Source organism: Nomascus leucogenys, chromosome 22a (genome assembly GCF_006542625.1).
Source record: "Nomascus leucogenys isolate Asia chromosome 22a, Asia_NLE_v1, whole genome shotgun sequence".
NCBI lineage: Eukaryota > Metazoa > Chordata > Mammalia > Primates > Hylobatidae > Nomascus > Nomascus leucogenys.
Window position 1 is genome coordinate 63,201,052 of NC_044402.1, and position 15,488 is coordinate 63,216,539.

Consider the following 15,488-nt stretch of genomic DNA (forward strand, 5'->3'; position numbering starts at 1 on the left):
CTGTCTCAGGGAACATAACAGAAGAGAGAAGTCCAAGCATGCTTCTTAATCACCATGATCCTTTTCACCCCAGATGGTAGTTTTCCTGCTTATTAAAAGATTGGTTAGGAGCGAGAGGGGGAAATAAGAGAAACGTTTCCTAAAATTGCACATGAAAGAAAACAAGTCCGTCAGTGGTTCAACTATCTTGGCAAGTTGATGAAAAATCACCAGGGGATGCAGTTAATGAGAGGCATTCCAAGCTAAATAAAACACGGCATGTCTCTTTGTTTTGGGACTGGGTCTGGGGAACCATGAATATTAAAAATTAATCCCATCTTGCCAGTCCACTGCAAAGAGCCTGCTGTGGGCGCTGACAAGTTTGAATAACTCACAGAAGGTTGATCACACAGCTGGTGGCTGCAGCTTTCTCATCCTAATCTGCTGCATTTCCTCTCCCCTCTCTTGCTTCTACTGACCACACTGGGGCCCGAGGATCAGCATGTGGGAAGCTTGATTTGGAAGCTCATTAATTTTTCACTTTGTCACGTCTCTAGCCTGGTGGGTGACCAGGGGCCTGTTTCTCTTAGAAACGTACCATGTTATGTTGTGTCAGCTCAGAGAGAATCACAAGTGAAACCCTTTTTGAGGTTTAACCCCAAGCCTGCCCCACCACAATCTCAGGAGCTGGGAGGGAGTAATAAAGGAGTTGCTCTGTTTCCCATGGAAGTCTGGTAGAAGGATTACAGACTGAGTGATGGCTCTTAGATTTCAGGTTGAAATAGAGAGGTGTGCTTCCTTGTTTGGTTTGGACTCAGTTGTTCCAGCTGCCTCAGGTTCTAAACATCTGTGAAATAGGTCAATAACCACTACTGTACCTCACTAGGCTCCTATGATATAGTCCAGTTGAAATAATGTTGATATGAAGGCCTAGGGGCAGTGGTTGGCTGGGAGGGTGGGGTGGGGACTGAATGTTTGGCAGGTGTGTGTGTAACTGTATTAATCTTTATCTTTTGGGGCGATCAGAGCCAGTTTCCAAGCTGTGAAGTAACAACATTGTTATTTTGACCCCCTGACAGCACATATTTTCTGTGAACTATTTTCTAACCCTTTCCTTTAGACAGTGAGGAAACTAGCCTTCATGGCAGACTGTACAGCATATGGATCAATACTTAAAACCTACGCCTGGCAAGCCACCATCAGCTTTGTTGAAATGTCTGTTGATTCTCAATGTCTGATTAAGGCTGTTGATTAACAACCGAGTTATTCTTTGGTGATATTCTCTCTGGGAAGGTAGACTCCTGAGGTGCTGGAAGCAGACCAAACAAAGCAATTTGCTGCTGTAATTTGTTTTGCAAATGGAAAGCACTGTAGGTTGCGTGGAATAGTGGTAGTCTAGGCATCTAGAAGGGATTGGGGGAGGGGAAGGAGGGGGGAGACTAGGTCTCTTCCTAGGTAAGTAATTGGCTCACAGGTCAAGCCTTGGTCTGGACAGTTCATCCTTAAGCTTTCCCGTTTCTTCACACTGGCCCTGCTGTGATTTCCTGATGGAGTAATGCACTAATCTTAGACTAACACAGATGCCTACAGGTGAGATGGAGTTCCTGGGATTGCCTCATTCTCACCTCTCCTTCCAGACGGTATGTCAGTCTTCCCAGATTGGGCGACTCTATTCATTCACAAAAATTCGAATGTCATCTGCATACCAGTCTATGCACAGAGACACAACAGCGACTCAGTCAAGCATTGTCCCTGCCTTTATGGAGCTTATGGTTAACAGAGGGTGTGCTTTGGGGACAGGGGGCATTGTAAGATGATTTGGAGTGCTACCGCCAGGCTTTCTCAGGCTCTCACTGCTCCCATTGAGGCTGCTTTCCTCCTCCTGGAAGAACAATGTTGCTTCCCATTCCTTGAATCTTTGGAGTCATTTCCCTCACAGCAGGTACCTTCAATTTCCCTAGTAAGCACCTCAGTTGTGTGCCTATCCAGCTTCTCATTTTTTGTAGCTTACTGATACCTACCAAGGTGCTGGCTGATAATGATTTAAAGTTTTGATTCAATTAAATAAGTGCATTCCTTTCTAGAAAAATCAAAATCGTCAAGGCCCCAAAACATCAAATTACAGCAATGGAATTAAAATATTGACATTCTGCACAAAGACCTGTCTACCTTTCCTTCTAGTAAAATGTGTTCTTGGGTATGGAAGGTGGGCAGGTAGAAACAGGCTTGTCAAGGTTTGGACAATATGGTACAGAATACAGGGCTATGTGACCTTAATCAAATTACCTCTACCTCATCTATAGGAGAAATATGATAATATCCATCAATTCTGTTTCATAGAAATATTACAAGGATAAAAAGAACTAGACAAATGTGAGGGCGACATGAGTAAATGTAACCATTTATTACCTTCAAGTAATGCTGTCTGAGGAAAGGCTTGTGCCTCCTGTGTTTGTGAATATTTTAATGACATGCTCACTTGTGGTACTATTTTCTAAACAGTTTTCCAAGGCGCAGACACCCATCGTTCACCAAGTTTATCCACCAAGTGGAGTTCCAGGTAAGAAATCTTCTATTAAAATAGGAATGATTGTGAATCTCTTTGCCAAAGCTTGTTGCAAACCTAGGTGAGTGGTTTTTATGAGTGGGAAAATTTAGCTTCTTCTTTGATGCTGTTTTGAAAATAAGAGTCAAACTCTGGTTCATTTTTAACGTGCTTTGGTTTTACCTCTGGGCACTTTTGCTCTATTACTTCACTGATAACAAAAGGAATCCAAACATGAAAAGAAAAAGAGGACAGCAAAATCAAATGAGTTGATGTTGGAGACTGGAGGAAAGAGGAGTCATCCTTGCTTTTAACCTTATAATCATTCCCATAATAATAAACCTTTATTAAACTGTGTGCCAGGCTCCAGTCTAAGCTCTTCAGATATCTTACTAGATCCTCACCAAAACCTGATAATAGAAGAGCTATTTTTATTCCCATTTTGCAGATGAAGAAATGAGGTAGCAAAAGGTTAAGAAATTTGCCGAAAGTCATATAGATAATAAATACCACAGCTGAGATTTGAACCAGACAGCCAGAATCCAGAGTGGCCCATATATCCACCATTCTGTCATGTTTTGAGTAGCATTGGATGCCTCTTGGAAGGTCATTAACTCTAGTCTTCATCTAGGGGTTTTGTTTATAAAGTTAGAGAGCACACAGATATATAAAAGCCAGGAGGATAAAAAGAAGATTATATAAAGCTGGGGGATTTACATAAAAGAAGGGATTGCAACTGAGAAGTGGATTCAGGAATTGCTAAATCTGCCTTAAAACTAAGTAGTAAACACAACTAGGATTATATATAATTTGCTGTCTGATTCCTGCCAAATTCCTACCTTTATTTAAGGTTTTCCATTTGTTAGGGTTTCCAAAATGGTAAGAGCGTGCTAAAAAGTTGCTAAATTTTTATTATAGTTGTGTCTAAATGCATAGACGGATCTTGTTGTTTTGATTGGCTCAACTGCTCAAGCATGTCAAAATGAAGATCTAAGTTATTGAAAAGCGTTTTATATTTTCTGTGTTTGTGTGCATACACACAGATTACGTATGAGTGAATTTAAATTATATTTCAGAGAACGTGAATTTGGCATGCTCTTACTCATGTGGGTTTTTCACAGATCTGCTCCTTTCCATTTGTCTGAATCATCGGGACCTGATATTTTATGAAAGAGGGATGTGGTCTGTGAAAATCACATGCAGACATGTGGGTCCCTGCTGCTCTGATGTTAGAAACTCCTGTGTAGATGGCAGAAGCCTTGTTAGGGTGAGGGATGAGGAAGCAGACAGCCATTAGAGGTGTGAAATGGAATATCAGCTGGCACCCAGATCTGCCAAGCCCGTTTCTCCCACCAAGCTGGAGTTCTGCTCGGTGTCTCTTCCACCTTCTGGGGAAAGGATTGGTGGCTGGCTGGGTTGGAGTGGTCCCCCCTGGGCAGGATCCATACGACTGCATCTTTGTAATCACTTTCCAGATGAATACTCTCATTTCATTTGGGAAGCCTGCCCAGTGTAGCAGCCAGGGAGATGCGGGAGGTGGTAGGGACACGAGAGACGACGCTGTCTGAGCAGTTGGGTTTCTATACGTGATTAGCAGTCCCTCACTACGACATGGAATCCCCCAGCACCATGCTCTGGTGTGGCCATTTGTCAGCCTCTGCTGGCCATCTTTGTTTAGAAACAAAACAAAAACCCACAAAATTCCTAATTTCTACAATCTTTTGTTAGTTTTAAAATTGTGCCTGTCAAAGCTAGAAGTCATACTCACTAAGGCTAGAGAATCGATCGTTTAGCCCTATTAAAATTAGAATTATTCTGACAGATTTTTTTAGCAGTAACAGGAAACTTGAGACTCCGGGTTTCTGCCAACTCTGTGACCTTTGCCTGTCATTAGGTCATTCTACCTATGCACCTTTACAATTGTGGCTGTAATACCTTCTGAAAGGTTTCTATTGTTTTAGTGAGAGTCATCCAATGACTGCAGATGAAAGTCACTTCTTATTAATAACACACAAGTGCAGTAGGAAGCGAACATCTTTTTTGTCACATTCTTTGGTGGCATTCAGTGTCTATAAAGAGGCTCAGTCTTCTGGATTTCATGACCTCATGAGTCCCTCAGTATGCTTTTCTCTTCTATTCCTTGAGGTTTATCTCACTAACCAACATTCTCTTATCTCTAAACATTGTCTGTGATGGTTTAAGTGTACACGGTTAAATATTCTAATTATTTGGAAGGCACATACTTGGGATCCCTGAAGACCCATCAGATTGTGTGATATGAGCCTCTTCACATCACATGTTCATTTTAGCAAGTGCCCAGAGGAAAGTCTCATGAAGCCTGGGGCACCTAAGGCACATTGTTCTTACATCTCATGTTGGGTGGATAGTCTCCACAGAGCCAAGAGAATGGAACAGGGCAGTGTATGGAGATGAGCCCCTCCTTTCTGAAACGTTCACACTTTCTGGGACTGCGAAGAAGACCCATTATTCCTTCTATGCTCCATGCATAGAAGATTAAGTCTGTGATTGAAACAATTGCTTATTTTAGCTTTTATATTGTGTAATATTGATCACTAAATCATACCCTTGACCTTACTGTTGTACAATTTATTAAAAGTATTAATTTTCTGGGTCATGACCTGCTTTGCCATATTGAGTATATGTAACCGAAAAGAAACATGGTTTTTTATTATACATTGAGTTTGAGCTAAGTCCATTAAATTAAAAAAAATTCTTCTTCAAACAGGAAAACTAATACATATATATGGCTGGATTATCACTGGAAGATTGGAAAGTTTTGATTTTGATGCTGAGTACATTGATAGGTAAGTGTGTGTTTGTTTTTGTGTTTAACTAGTTCCATACATGCTGCATGCCTTCCTGGGACCAGCTTCCCTGATGGCAATAAATTGTAAGCAGTTGGCACAGAATTGCTATTTTCCTCTTTGCAGTTTATGGTCCCTCATGAGCTGGGCTTCAGCAAACTTTGTTAATGTAATTGCAACTGGTCGATTAAGTTGGTCCATTTATTTACTGACAACTAGTCACTCTGGGCTCAGTGTGAAATGAACTGTAATTGCATCTGTGGATTTTCTTTTTGAATTCTCACCCTTCCTTCCTTTGTTCTCAGCCTGAAATAGATTCTTTATAAAATGATGTGTAAACCCAAAAGCCCATTATAACTTTCTTATTTGGTTGTTATCCATTTGTGCTTTAAAAATTGTATTAGTGGGATCAGAGGAAAACGGACACAGGTATTGAAAGCCATAGAGCTTTTAATATTTTCTGGGAATAATTAGGATGTCAACATGACTTTCTTCACTGGAGACGTGGTGGAAAGTGTTACTATTAAATCATCCACACTAGAGAGAGAGGAGAACAAGACAAAAAGTGTTGAAATTGTAGAGGCTGTAGGAAGCTCTAGGCAACTGTAATCATTCAACAAATGAAGCAATTGTACTGAGCATTTATAAGGTGGAAGGAAAATAATCTTACTATATGCTTAGCTGCATAGATTCTATACATGGTGTCTAATTTTTCCTTCACTCTGGATGGGTTGGGGGCATCCTCTTCTGTTCTACTCCGTCTGTCTGATTTTGCCCTAGTTCAAGAGAACATGATCTGATTACTCTCAGGATTTACATTTCTGGCATTAAGCAATGGTCAACTTACCTTACAAGAAAACTACTCTTCTTGTCGGGGGTAGAAACTCCTACTACATCCTTGGGAATGTGCCATATTTTGCTAGGTGGTCCCATCTCAGCCTTGGTCTGGGATACAGACTTTGAAAGGGGGAATAAAGGCATAAATGCAATATTATCTCTGTGTAGAACCAATATAGCCAGTGTGGAGATGATGAAAGTTTTTTGGGAAGGGAGAAATATTTTCTGTTTAGTGTGAAAGCATGAGCCGTGAGTGCATCGCTACTCTCTGCTGAGAATTTGACTTGACATCCGCCTTCAGCCACCTGCAATAGTGCAGACAAATCCCGAGGAGAGTGTTCATAGCCATGTTTCCTCCATGAGTTTTGTGAGGAATGTTTATTGGGAGCATTGCACAATTATCTCTGTCTTTTGTTTTCATTTTTTTTTAATCCAGCCCAGTGATCTTGGAAGCTCAAGGAGACAAATGGGTTACTCCTTGCTCTCTTGTAAATAAGCAGACGGGAAGCTGGTGAGTGTCTTATTATCTTGCCAATGCATATGCTTGTAAGTTCGTCCACATGGATACAGCACACACACATTCTCTCTCTTTCTTTCTCTCCCCACTCTCCATATATCTGTTTTTTTAATATTTTTATTTATTTATTTATTTTTTTTTTTGAGACGGAGTCTCGTTCTGTCACCCAGGCTGGAGTGCAGTGGCGCGATCTCGGCTCACTGCAAGCTCCGCCTCCCGGGTTCACGCCATTCTCCTGCCTCAGCCTCTCCGAGTAGCTGGGACTACAGGCGCCCGCCACCACGCCCGGCTAATTTTTTTGTATTTTTAGTAGAGACGGGGTTTCACCGTGGTCTCGATCTCCTGACCTCGCGATCCGCCCGCCTCGGCCTCCCAAAGTACTGGGATTACAAGCGTGAGCCACCGCGCCCGGCCCTGTTTTTTTTAAATATAAATCACACATAGCTATTTACTACCTTATCTTTAGACTACTGAAAAAGACACAGGGATTGATTCAAAGTGCATATTGAAGGGGATGCCAAAACCTTCCTTGAAAACACATAGCTAATACTTGTTAGGGGCTTACTATAGGCCAAGCTCTGCTCGAATGCTTTACATTGAAGTCACCCAATAATCTTGGGAGTATGTGTGGTTATTAGTCTCACATTATAGATGAGGAATTTGAGACACAGAAAAGTTAAGTAACTTGCACAAGGTCTCACAGACAGCAAGTGACAGACTTGGGATTTGAACCCTGTCTAACTAATCAGCCTCCAGAGTTCATGATCTTAACCACTATACTTCAGTGACTAGCCAAGGGTAAAAATAACTAAAAAATTTAGAAATAAGTGTCTACACTCTCCAGTTTAAATACCCGATGTTTTGCTGGATTTTTACTTCACTCTGGACAGGGTGTGTTGCTCCTCCTTTGAGGCCATTACAAGAATGACACTCTATGGTTTCACTTTTTCAGACTGGTGTATAGTAGAGCCAAATTCTGCACTTGTGTGTAGTCTTCCTTGTGTCTGCATTTTGTTTGCTCAGAATTGTCCTTTATGGGGTTGATACTTGATAACAGATTTTTTAAAAATAAAGGTTTTGTTATATTTGTCATATGACACATTTGAAAAGAAAGGACCAAATGCTTAGAGTAATACTAGTTAGCACTAGTGCAAATGCTTAGGGTATTACTAACTAGTATATATATAGGGTAATACTAGTTAGTATTACCCTAAGCATTTGCCCTAATGAACTCATTATACCTTCTGTATCTACCATTTTCTCTGGCAAATTTGGTTTTCTTTTGCTGTCTACTTTCCTGATTAAAGAGTCAGATCTTCTGGTAGTGAGTTGTCTGGTCATTCTTACCTCTGTTTGTCTTTTCCTTAGTTATCCTATTCAGGAGGACCATGGTCTTGGGACTCTGCAGTGCCATGTGGAAGGCGATTACATCGGTCTGTTAGAGAAGTAACATAATTTTAAAGTCTTACCCATTTCTTTCTCTGTATCCAGACAAAAGCAATTGCAAGATTGGTTCTCATGAGGATAATAATAATAACAATAATTACTATTTGTTAAGAATTCCCTGGAAAACACTACCATATGAAACAGCTCATATAGAAACTAGTTTAATGCTCACATACAACTGTGAAGTTGGTGGGATTATTTTTGGCTTTGCAGGTGAGAAAAATTGAAGTTAGTTACCAGTAAATCAATATTTAAATGATGCTCCATCTAACTCCAAGCCTGGGCTCTTCCCTGCTATGCAATACTACATTTGCCCTTTTATTGCTTGAAGTCCACATTGCTAATGATGCTAAACTTATGGGGTGTTTTTTTTTTTTGTTTTGTTTTTTGTTTTTTTGTTTTTTTTTTTTTTGCAGGGGGGAACCACTAAAGAAATTACAGGTTTGGGTGGTAATTTGATGATATTGGAGTCTTTGGGCTTATGAAAGCAATGGCCTGGCCCAGAAGATTCGTGCAGATTTCTGAGTTAATGTGTGTTTCTTTGTGTTACAGGCTCCCAGAACGTTAGTTTCTCAGTATTTAACAAAGGAAAGTAAGTAACTGGGTATAGAAATAGGCAAATTTGTCCTCATTTTATATCATCTTGCTTACTTTGTTTATCTTTTTATGATGGAAAATTTTAAACATAGACAAACAGAATAGTATAATGAGGCCACATGTACCTCCTTGACTTTTTTTTTTTTTGAGACCGAGTCTCACTCTATTGCCCAGGCTGGAGTGCAGTGGCACAATCTCGGCTCACTGCAAGCTCCGCCTCCCGGGTTCACACCATTCTCCTGCCTCAGCCTCTCCGAGTAGCTGGGACTACAGGCGCCCACCACCACGCCCGGCTAATTTTTTGTACTTTTTAGTAGAGACGGGGTCCTCCTTGACTTTTTTGCTTGGGTGAATAAAATTGTGTCCTCTGCACTAATCTGTAGGCAATGTGTGTTTCAATATGGTGGTGGTGCAGAATTTTGGGAATTGAATCTTAAGTAATTTCAAAGTACTGTAGGTTGAAAACTGTCACAAGTATCTTATAAGGAACATGGTTTCGTGAAATACATTGTACCATCTAGGAAGTGCCTTCTTGAAAATGGAAGGGGTCCACATTTTATCACACTTTGAAGTGATAAATTAGCATTCTGGAATTCTGAATCCTTACCTTATATTTTGCCCCTACATAATTTGACAGGTGTTTCTGTTAAAAGCATAGGGTCTAATTGATAATAATTGCATTGTAATGACAGTGACAATTATAGCTATACAGCCCAAAGTATGGAGATTTTCTCTCTTTCTCATTTTGGAAGAAATAAAATTAATGTCTATTGAGTATTGACTATAGGCCAACTAAGTACTAGGCCCTCTCACACTCATCATTTCATTGAACATTTGGGACACCCTATGAAGCAGGCATTATTCCCATATGATAATTTTATATATCAGAAAACAACTTTGTCCTGTTGGTATTGTTCTTTAGTCATCCAAGGGAGCTGCTATTTCAACTGTTCTAAATATCGATAGAGGTTAGTTCCCAATCTTCCTTTCAGGCAGCCAACAATGCAATCCCAGTTGATATTTTCATTCAAAACAGAACTTTGTCTTTTTCGAAGGTCAATGGTCCACAAGAAGGCATGGCTGATCAGTGCTAAACAGGACCTTTTCCTATACCAGACACACTCAGGTACTATTCCCCTTCACCAAGTACCCCTTCCCTTGTGCCTCACTCAATGTTGGCCCCTCCTTCCCTATCTTTTGGCCATTTCTTGATGACCATTAACACCCAAAGCTGTCCCTACAATCATAGACAGCCTGGTGTTTTTGGTTGAGATTAAATTGCTTGTATCCATGTCAGGTTTAGTTAATATATTAAAAAAGACTTGATAATAAACTTCTATACAAATTCTATGGATATTAACTGAATAAAAGAAAGGAGAATCTTGCCTTATTCTGTCTTCTGAAAGTAAAAGAAAAAAGGTGGCACTTAAAAAATCTTAAAGCACATCTTTCCAGTTACTTTAACATCCATCTCTGAGCATTCATTCAACAATATATGACTAATATTGATATTAAGCTGTTCTGTTGCCATCTGATGAGTAAACCCTCATACTAAAAAAATGAATGTGGAAATTGGAAGCTTGCTTGGAATTGTGAACTCGATTTCGTAGTAGAAAGCTGGCTACTAAAGAATACTTAGATCCTAGAATGGAATACAGTCACATGGCCACTGAAGAAATGTCTGTGGGGGTAGGTTCAGATTCCAGAAGCAATCAAAATCTACCTTTGTCAAAAGTGCAAGATAATTCACAGGTCATGGAGAAAATGTCATTTACTCTCTAGATAGCCTAATCCTGCAACAGCTGCATTTTGACTCTGACTTTTCCTTTCTTTAAACAGTATTACTAGTCTGCTTGGGGTAAGTTTGAAGAAGCGCCCAAGGTGATGGTGATAGTGATAGCTGCTACAGGAAGAATGTCAGACCTTGTTAAGTGTCTTACATACAATCTCAATATTTATTTCACTTAACTATGAGATGGATTAACATTAGCCCCATTTTACAGATAAGGAAACAGACTCAGATAAACAAAGTATCTTGTCCAAAGCCAAAGGTCTTAGTGCTAGAATGTGTAGTTCTAATTCCAAATCTTATGTCCATAGCCAATATATGGTGGGAAGCACCCTCTTCTTGCCACTCCATTCCAAGGTTTTTGTGAGCCTGCCCATCGCTATCAAACCCTAGAATGATTGATAGCCTGACAGGTATCTCTGACGACACAGCTTTTTTACATTTCCAGGGCCAATGTCTTCTTGGGATCAGGACTCACAGGCCAGAACTTCTTCACAGCAGAGTAGGCTGTGGGAAGAGAGGGTGTAGACAGCCATGAAGAGCCCTGGGCTGAGCTCCTCAGGGGCTGACATTCAATCACTAGTTGAGTGTGGTTAAGCCTTTTAAGCTTTTTGAGCCTTAATTAAGCATCTCTAAAATTGACAAAGTGGTGCTTATCCTTCTTATTCCAAAAGTCGTCTAAAGAGGTAGAGGAGCAAGAATCTTGGAATTCATCCAAAATTTCTCTTTCCTCCTCCTTTCCATATCCATTCAATCACCAATTTCTGCCAGTTTTATCTCTTATTTATGATGTATCTGTACAGCAACTGTCCATTTATGGACCCCATCACCTCTTGTGTTACATGCTGCAGTGGTTTCTAGAGGTCCCGACTTGCCCTCTGCCCCTTCAAGCCCCTCCCCCGCATTCTCTACATCAAGCGTGTATCTGATGCATGGTTCCCTCCTACTCACCATCCTCTTATGGCTTGCTATCCCCTACTGGAAATGGGCCAAACTTCTGATGTCCTCCTTGTCTGTTTCTCAGCTCTATCTCTGTCTCTCATACTCCAGCCACACTTAACATGCACTGTGCAATTTCTTCTGTCCACACTCAGGCTATCTTTTGCTTTAAATGCCCTCTCCTTCTCCTCTTCGCTAGGCCACTTCTAATTCATCCTATAAGACTCAGATTAGTGTCATCTCTAAACATTTTCTTCTACACCTCAATACTCCCATCCTACTCCCAAACTTCTCTGTTCTTTCATATACTCTCTAATTTCTTTGACCCAAGGTATTAACTGATAGTTTTGCATACGTGCCTTACCATGCTGATCTTCTCGAGGACAGGAACTATTTTGTATTCATCTTTATATCCCTAGTACCATATAATAGGTGCTCTGTGAATGTTGAAAAAAATTATCAAATATCTACAACTATGTTGAAAGTTTAAGAACTTCATAAATTGTTTTGTTTTTGATCTGTGTAATTTTGAATGCATAACAAAAGAATGTGTTAATCTCTACGTAAAGCTGATACAAAATTCCAGTGCTAGTGTAAAAAAAAAAAGAAATTATAAAATAGTGGGTTAAAAGCAGGGTGTTATTATGGTTTAGCAGTGAATTTTGATATCTGAGTGTAAGGGATCAATCTTTGCCTCCATATGTCTCCTCTGCTTTGTCTCATGGGCAAGACAAAAAGCAGTATAAAATAACCTCCTAAAATGTCTATTTTTCAGGGGTAACCATTCATCATTAGCTTTTGTACCTTCAGTTTACACAAAATGCAACTCCTCTTCTCTGGAGGGAATGAATCTTAGAAATGTCAAAGCTTGATCATAGGAGAGGAAAGAATGAGATAAAGCTAAATTCTGGGGACTATGTGTCATATTACTATAGGTAATTTCTTTTTTTAAATTTTTTATTTTATGTTTTCTTGAGACAGGGTCTCGCTCTGTCACTCAGGCTGGAGTGCAGTGGTGCCATCTCAGCTCAGTGCAACCTCCGCCTCCTGGGTTCAAGCAATTCTCCTGTCTCAGCCTCCCAAGCAGCTGGGATTACAGGTGCACACCACGGAACCCGGCTAATTTTTGTATTTTTAGTAGAGACAGGGTTTCACCATATTGGTCAGGTTGGTCTCAAGCTCCTGACCTCAGGTGATCCACCTGCCACTGGCTTCGGCCTCCCAAAGTTCTGGGATTACAGGCCTAAGCCACTGTAGGCAATTTCAAACAATCAGGAGCAGCATGAAAGAACTGGGTATGAGGTGTGAGGTGCATGTGGAGAAGGAGCATTCAGTGTGGGGAAGACTGGGGGGGTCCTAAAGACAGTGAAATTCAGTCTTCTGCTTAGAGCAAATTACGGATTCATATGGGTGAACTGAAGCCTTTCCCAGTGTACCCAAAGTTGATTCCTCCTTGTGTTGTGACTTACTGTTCCCTGACTTGTCAATATTGTCCTTGAGGTCAGGAGACAGATTTTCTGAGAAAACGTCATGACCTAGGGGCTTTTGCTGATACCATGAATGACTCCACATTTCCCCTTCCTTTCAAATATTGATCCTCGATAATATATACTTCTGGTCTTTTTCTTATTATGTGCATTTTTAAACAGTTATTACTAGAAAAAAATTCAACTGTTGCTGGACTTAGAAAGTTAAAGTAAGAAATAAATTATTAATATCTCCTGTAGGTAATTTCTTTTTTTAAATTTTTTATTTTATGTTTTCTTGAGACAGGGTCTCGCTCTGTCACTCAGGCTGGAGTGCAGTGGTGCCATCTCAGCTCAGTGCAACCTCCGCCTCCTGGGTTCAAGCAATTCTCCTGTCTCAGCCTCCCAAGCAGCTGGGATTATATTATTATCTAGGTCATATTCTGGTCTATATTTGGAAGCTTACTTTTTTTTTCTTTAACTCTTGCAGAAATATTATCTGTGTTTCCAGAAACTGGGAGCCTTGGGGGAAGAACAGACATCACAATTACAGGAGACTTTTTTCACAGTTCTGCCCAGGTTACCATTGCAGGTAACTATGTTGAAATGGCTGAAAATAGTTCATAGTTTTAGATGCTCTAGGAGAGTATATGTCTGTATGGCATGGGGGATGCAGGAGGAAGCAAGCTTTGCCCCTTCTGACTTACCATGTTTGATAAGTCATGTGTTTGGTTGAGACCAGGTGGGATTTCGGTCCTACAGTACATGGGTCACAGGAACAGAATGTCCTGTAGACACACTCACAATGCACAGGCAATTCCCTCAGGTGCCCCTATCTTGTGAGTGAAGAGAAAGAAAGAAGTACAGCTCCTTCTTGACAAAGGTTTACTTCTACTGAAAACAGCCCCTCTCTTCACTCTCCCTTGTTAGCTATCTTGATATAGACAAGCAAGAGTGGGTGGGCATTTGCTATGCAGATTATTCTGGAAATCCCCCACACCCCAACCTTGGCAAACCCTTTTGTGGACCTGTCTAGAGCCTTTTGTTTTGCCAGGTCCTGTAGTAGGTGGGATGCTTCTGTAGTTGGTGACACCAAGGGTGTCCTCACACTGTCATGTTACACTTACCTCCCATGCTCAGCTAAGTGGTTCAGTACGTCCCCAATGAAGAGCTCTCCATTGCATGGCTTTCCTTCTGAATTCTCCAAGCTGCCCTGTGCTCTGCTGCTCTGCACTCTCTCTTTTCTCCTTCAATTGGGGTGACAACTTTTGCTATTCCATCCACATCCAGCCCTTTGCCTTAGAATAGGAGCCTGTCTACTTCAGTCTGGTCTTGCCATCACATCTTCCCACTGCCTCTCTCTCTTTCTCTCTCTATATATATATAATTATACATATACCCACACACATATACATATACATGTATACACACACACACACACACACACATCACACACACACACACACACATAAATTTCTTTAATTCCCTTTAGGCATTCCTTGTGATATTAGACACGTGTCTCCCAGGAAGATTGAGTGCACTACTCGGGCTCCAGGAAAAGATGCGAGGCTCACCACCCCTCAGCCAGGTAAGGAAGCCACCAGAGCTGTTCAATAAACTCTGAATATCTTTAATCATGATGGGCTGACAAGTAGAAATAAAAGTGTTTGAATTCTTTCTCATCTATTTGACTGGCTTACTCAGTGAGCCCTGGGTCCACGATACCATTGTCAAGGCTCTCCTTTCAGGAAGGCTCTTAGCTTTATTCAGGTGCTTAGTGACATTGCACTTCTAGCCCCAGCCAGCTGTATGGCCAGTGGCGTCCAGAAGAGACCATGGTCTAGAAAGCATAACTGCCCTCAGGATATTGTTATAGCTATTGGAGGAAACCCCCAAACTGCCTGCCTTCGTTCAATGGGTCAGTTGCATGTCCACTGGCTAAGAAGACAGGAGCATTAGAGTGTGCTCTGCTATGCTGAAAACAACAGCATTAGACAAGGCCGGAGAGTAGGGCACAATGGGATGCATTTAAATATGAATTTTTCTCCCCTGTGGGCATCTGTCTGCTGCTTTGAGAAACAGGGATATATTGTGATGTTGCCACCAGGTTATGCCTGAAATGGGCAGAAATGGAGGAGGCAAGGGAGCTTCCAGCTCTCCTTCTCTGTTTAAAGCATCCACCCTACAGCAGCAAATTAAGAGCACAACACTGGAGCACTTTTCTGCTGAGCATTAGAACTGAAGGCTCAAGTGTAGTCAGGGATGAAGGGCAGTTGGTATGTTACCCAGCCAAGAACCACAGGCTGCACATCTGTGCCCAAGGGGCTGACTTAATGGTTAAACTACAGGCAGTGAGAGTCAACTCCAGAGGCACAGCACCTACAAGGAAAGTTGCCCAGCAGGGGAAGAAACCTTTCTAAAGAAAGGGCATTCAGGTGTGAAAATGTATGCAAAGTTTTGGCTTGAGAATTCTCCAGCTCCCAGATCTGCAGTTTTTACTCAGGGAAAGCTTCCATCCGAGGAAACAAAACTACTGAAACAAGTAATC

General features: G+C 41.1%; 1 protein-coding gene across 1 annotated transcript in view; it reads left to right on the forward strand.

Moving 5' to 3' along the window:
• The window catches only part of PKHD1 (PKHD1 ciliary IPT domain containing fibrocystin/polyductin), a 475,332-nt gene that overhangs the window by 6,436 nt on the left and 453,408 nt on the right, over positions 1-15,488 (forward strand). Inside the window, exons 5-12 of the mRNA XM_003254164.4 lie at positions 2,482-2,539; positions 5,271-5,349; positions 6,623-6,697; positions 8,072-8,136; positions 8,702-8,741; positions 9,802-9,872; positions 13,431-13,532; positions 14,433-14,528. Of these exons, the coding sequence (XP_003254212.2) occupies positions 2,482-2,539; positions 5,271-5,349; positions 6,623-6,697; positions 8,072-8,136; positions 8,702-8,741; positions 9,802-9,872; positions 13,431-13,532; positions 14,433-14,528 (586 nt within the window). The remainder of the gene's footprint in view (positions 1-2,481; positions 2,540-5,270; positions 5,350-6,622; positions 6,698-8,071; positions 8,137-8,701; positions 8,742-9,801; positions 9,873-13,430; positions 13,533-14,432; positions 14,529-15,488) is intronic.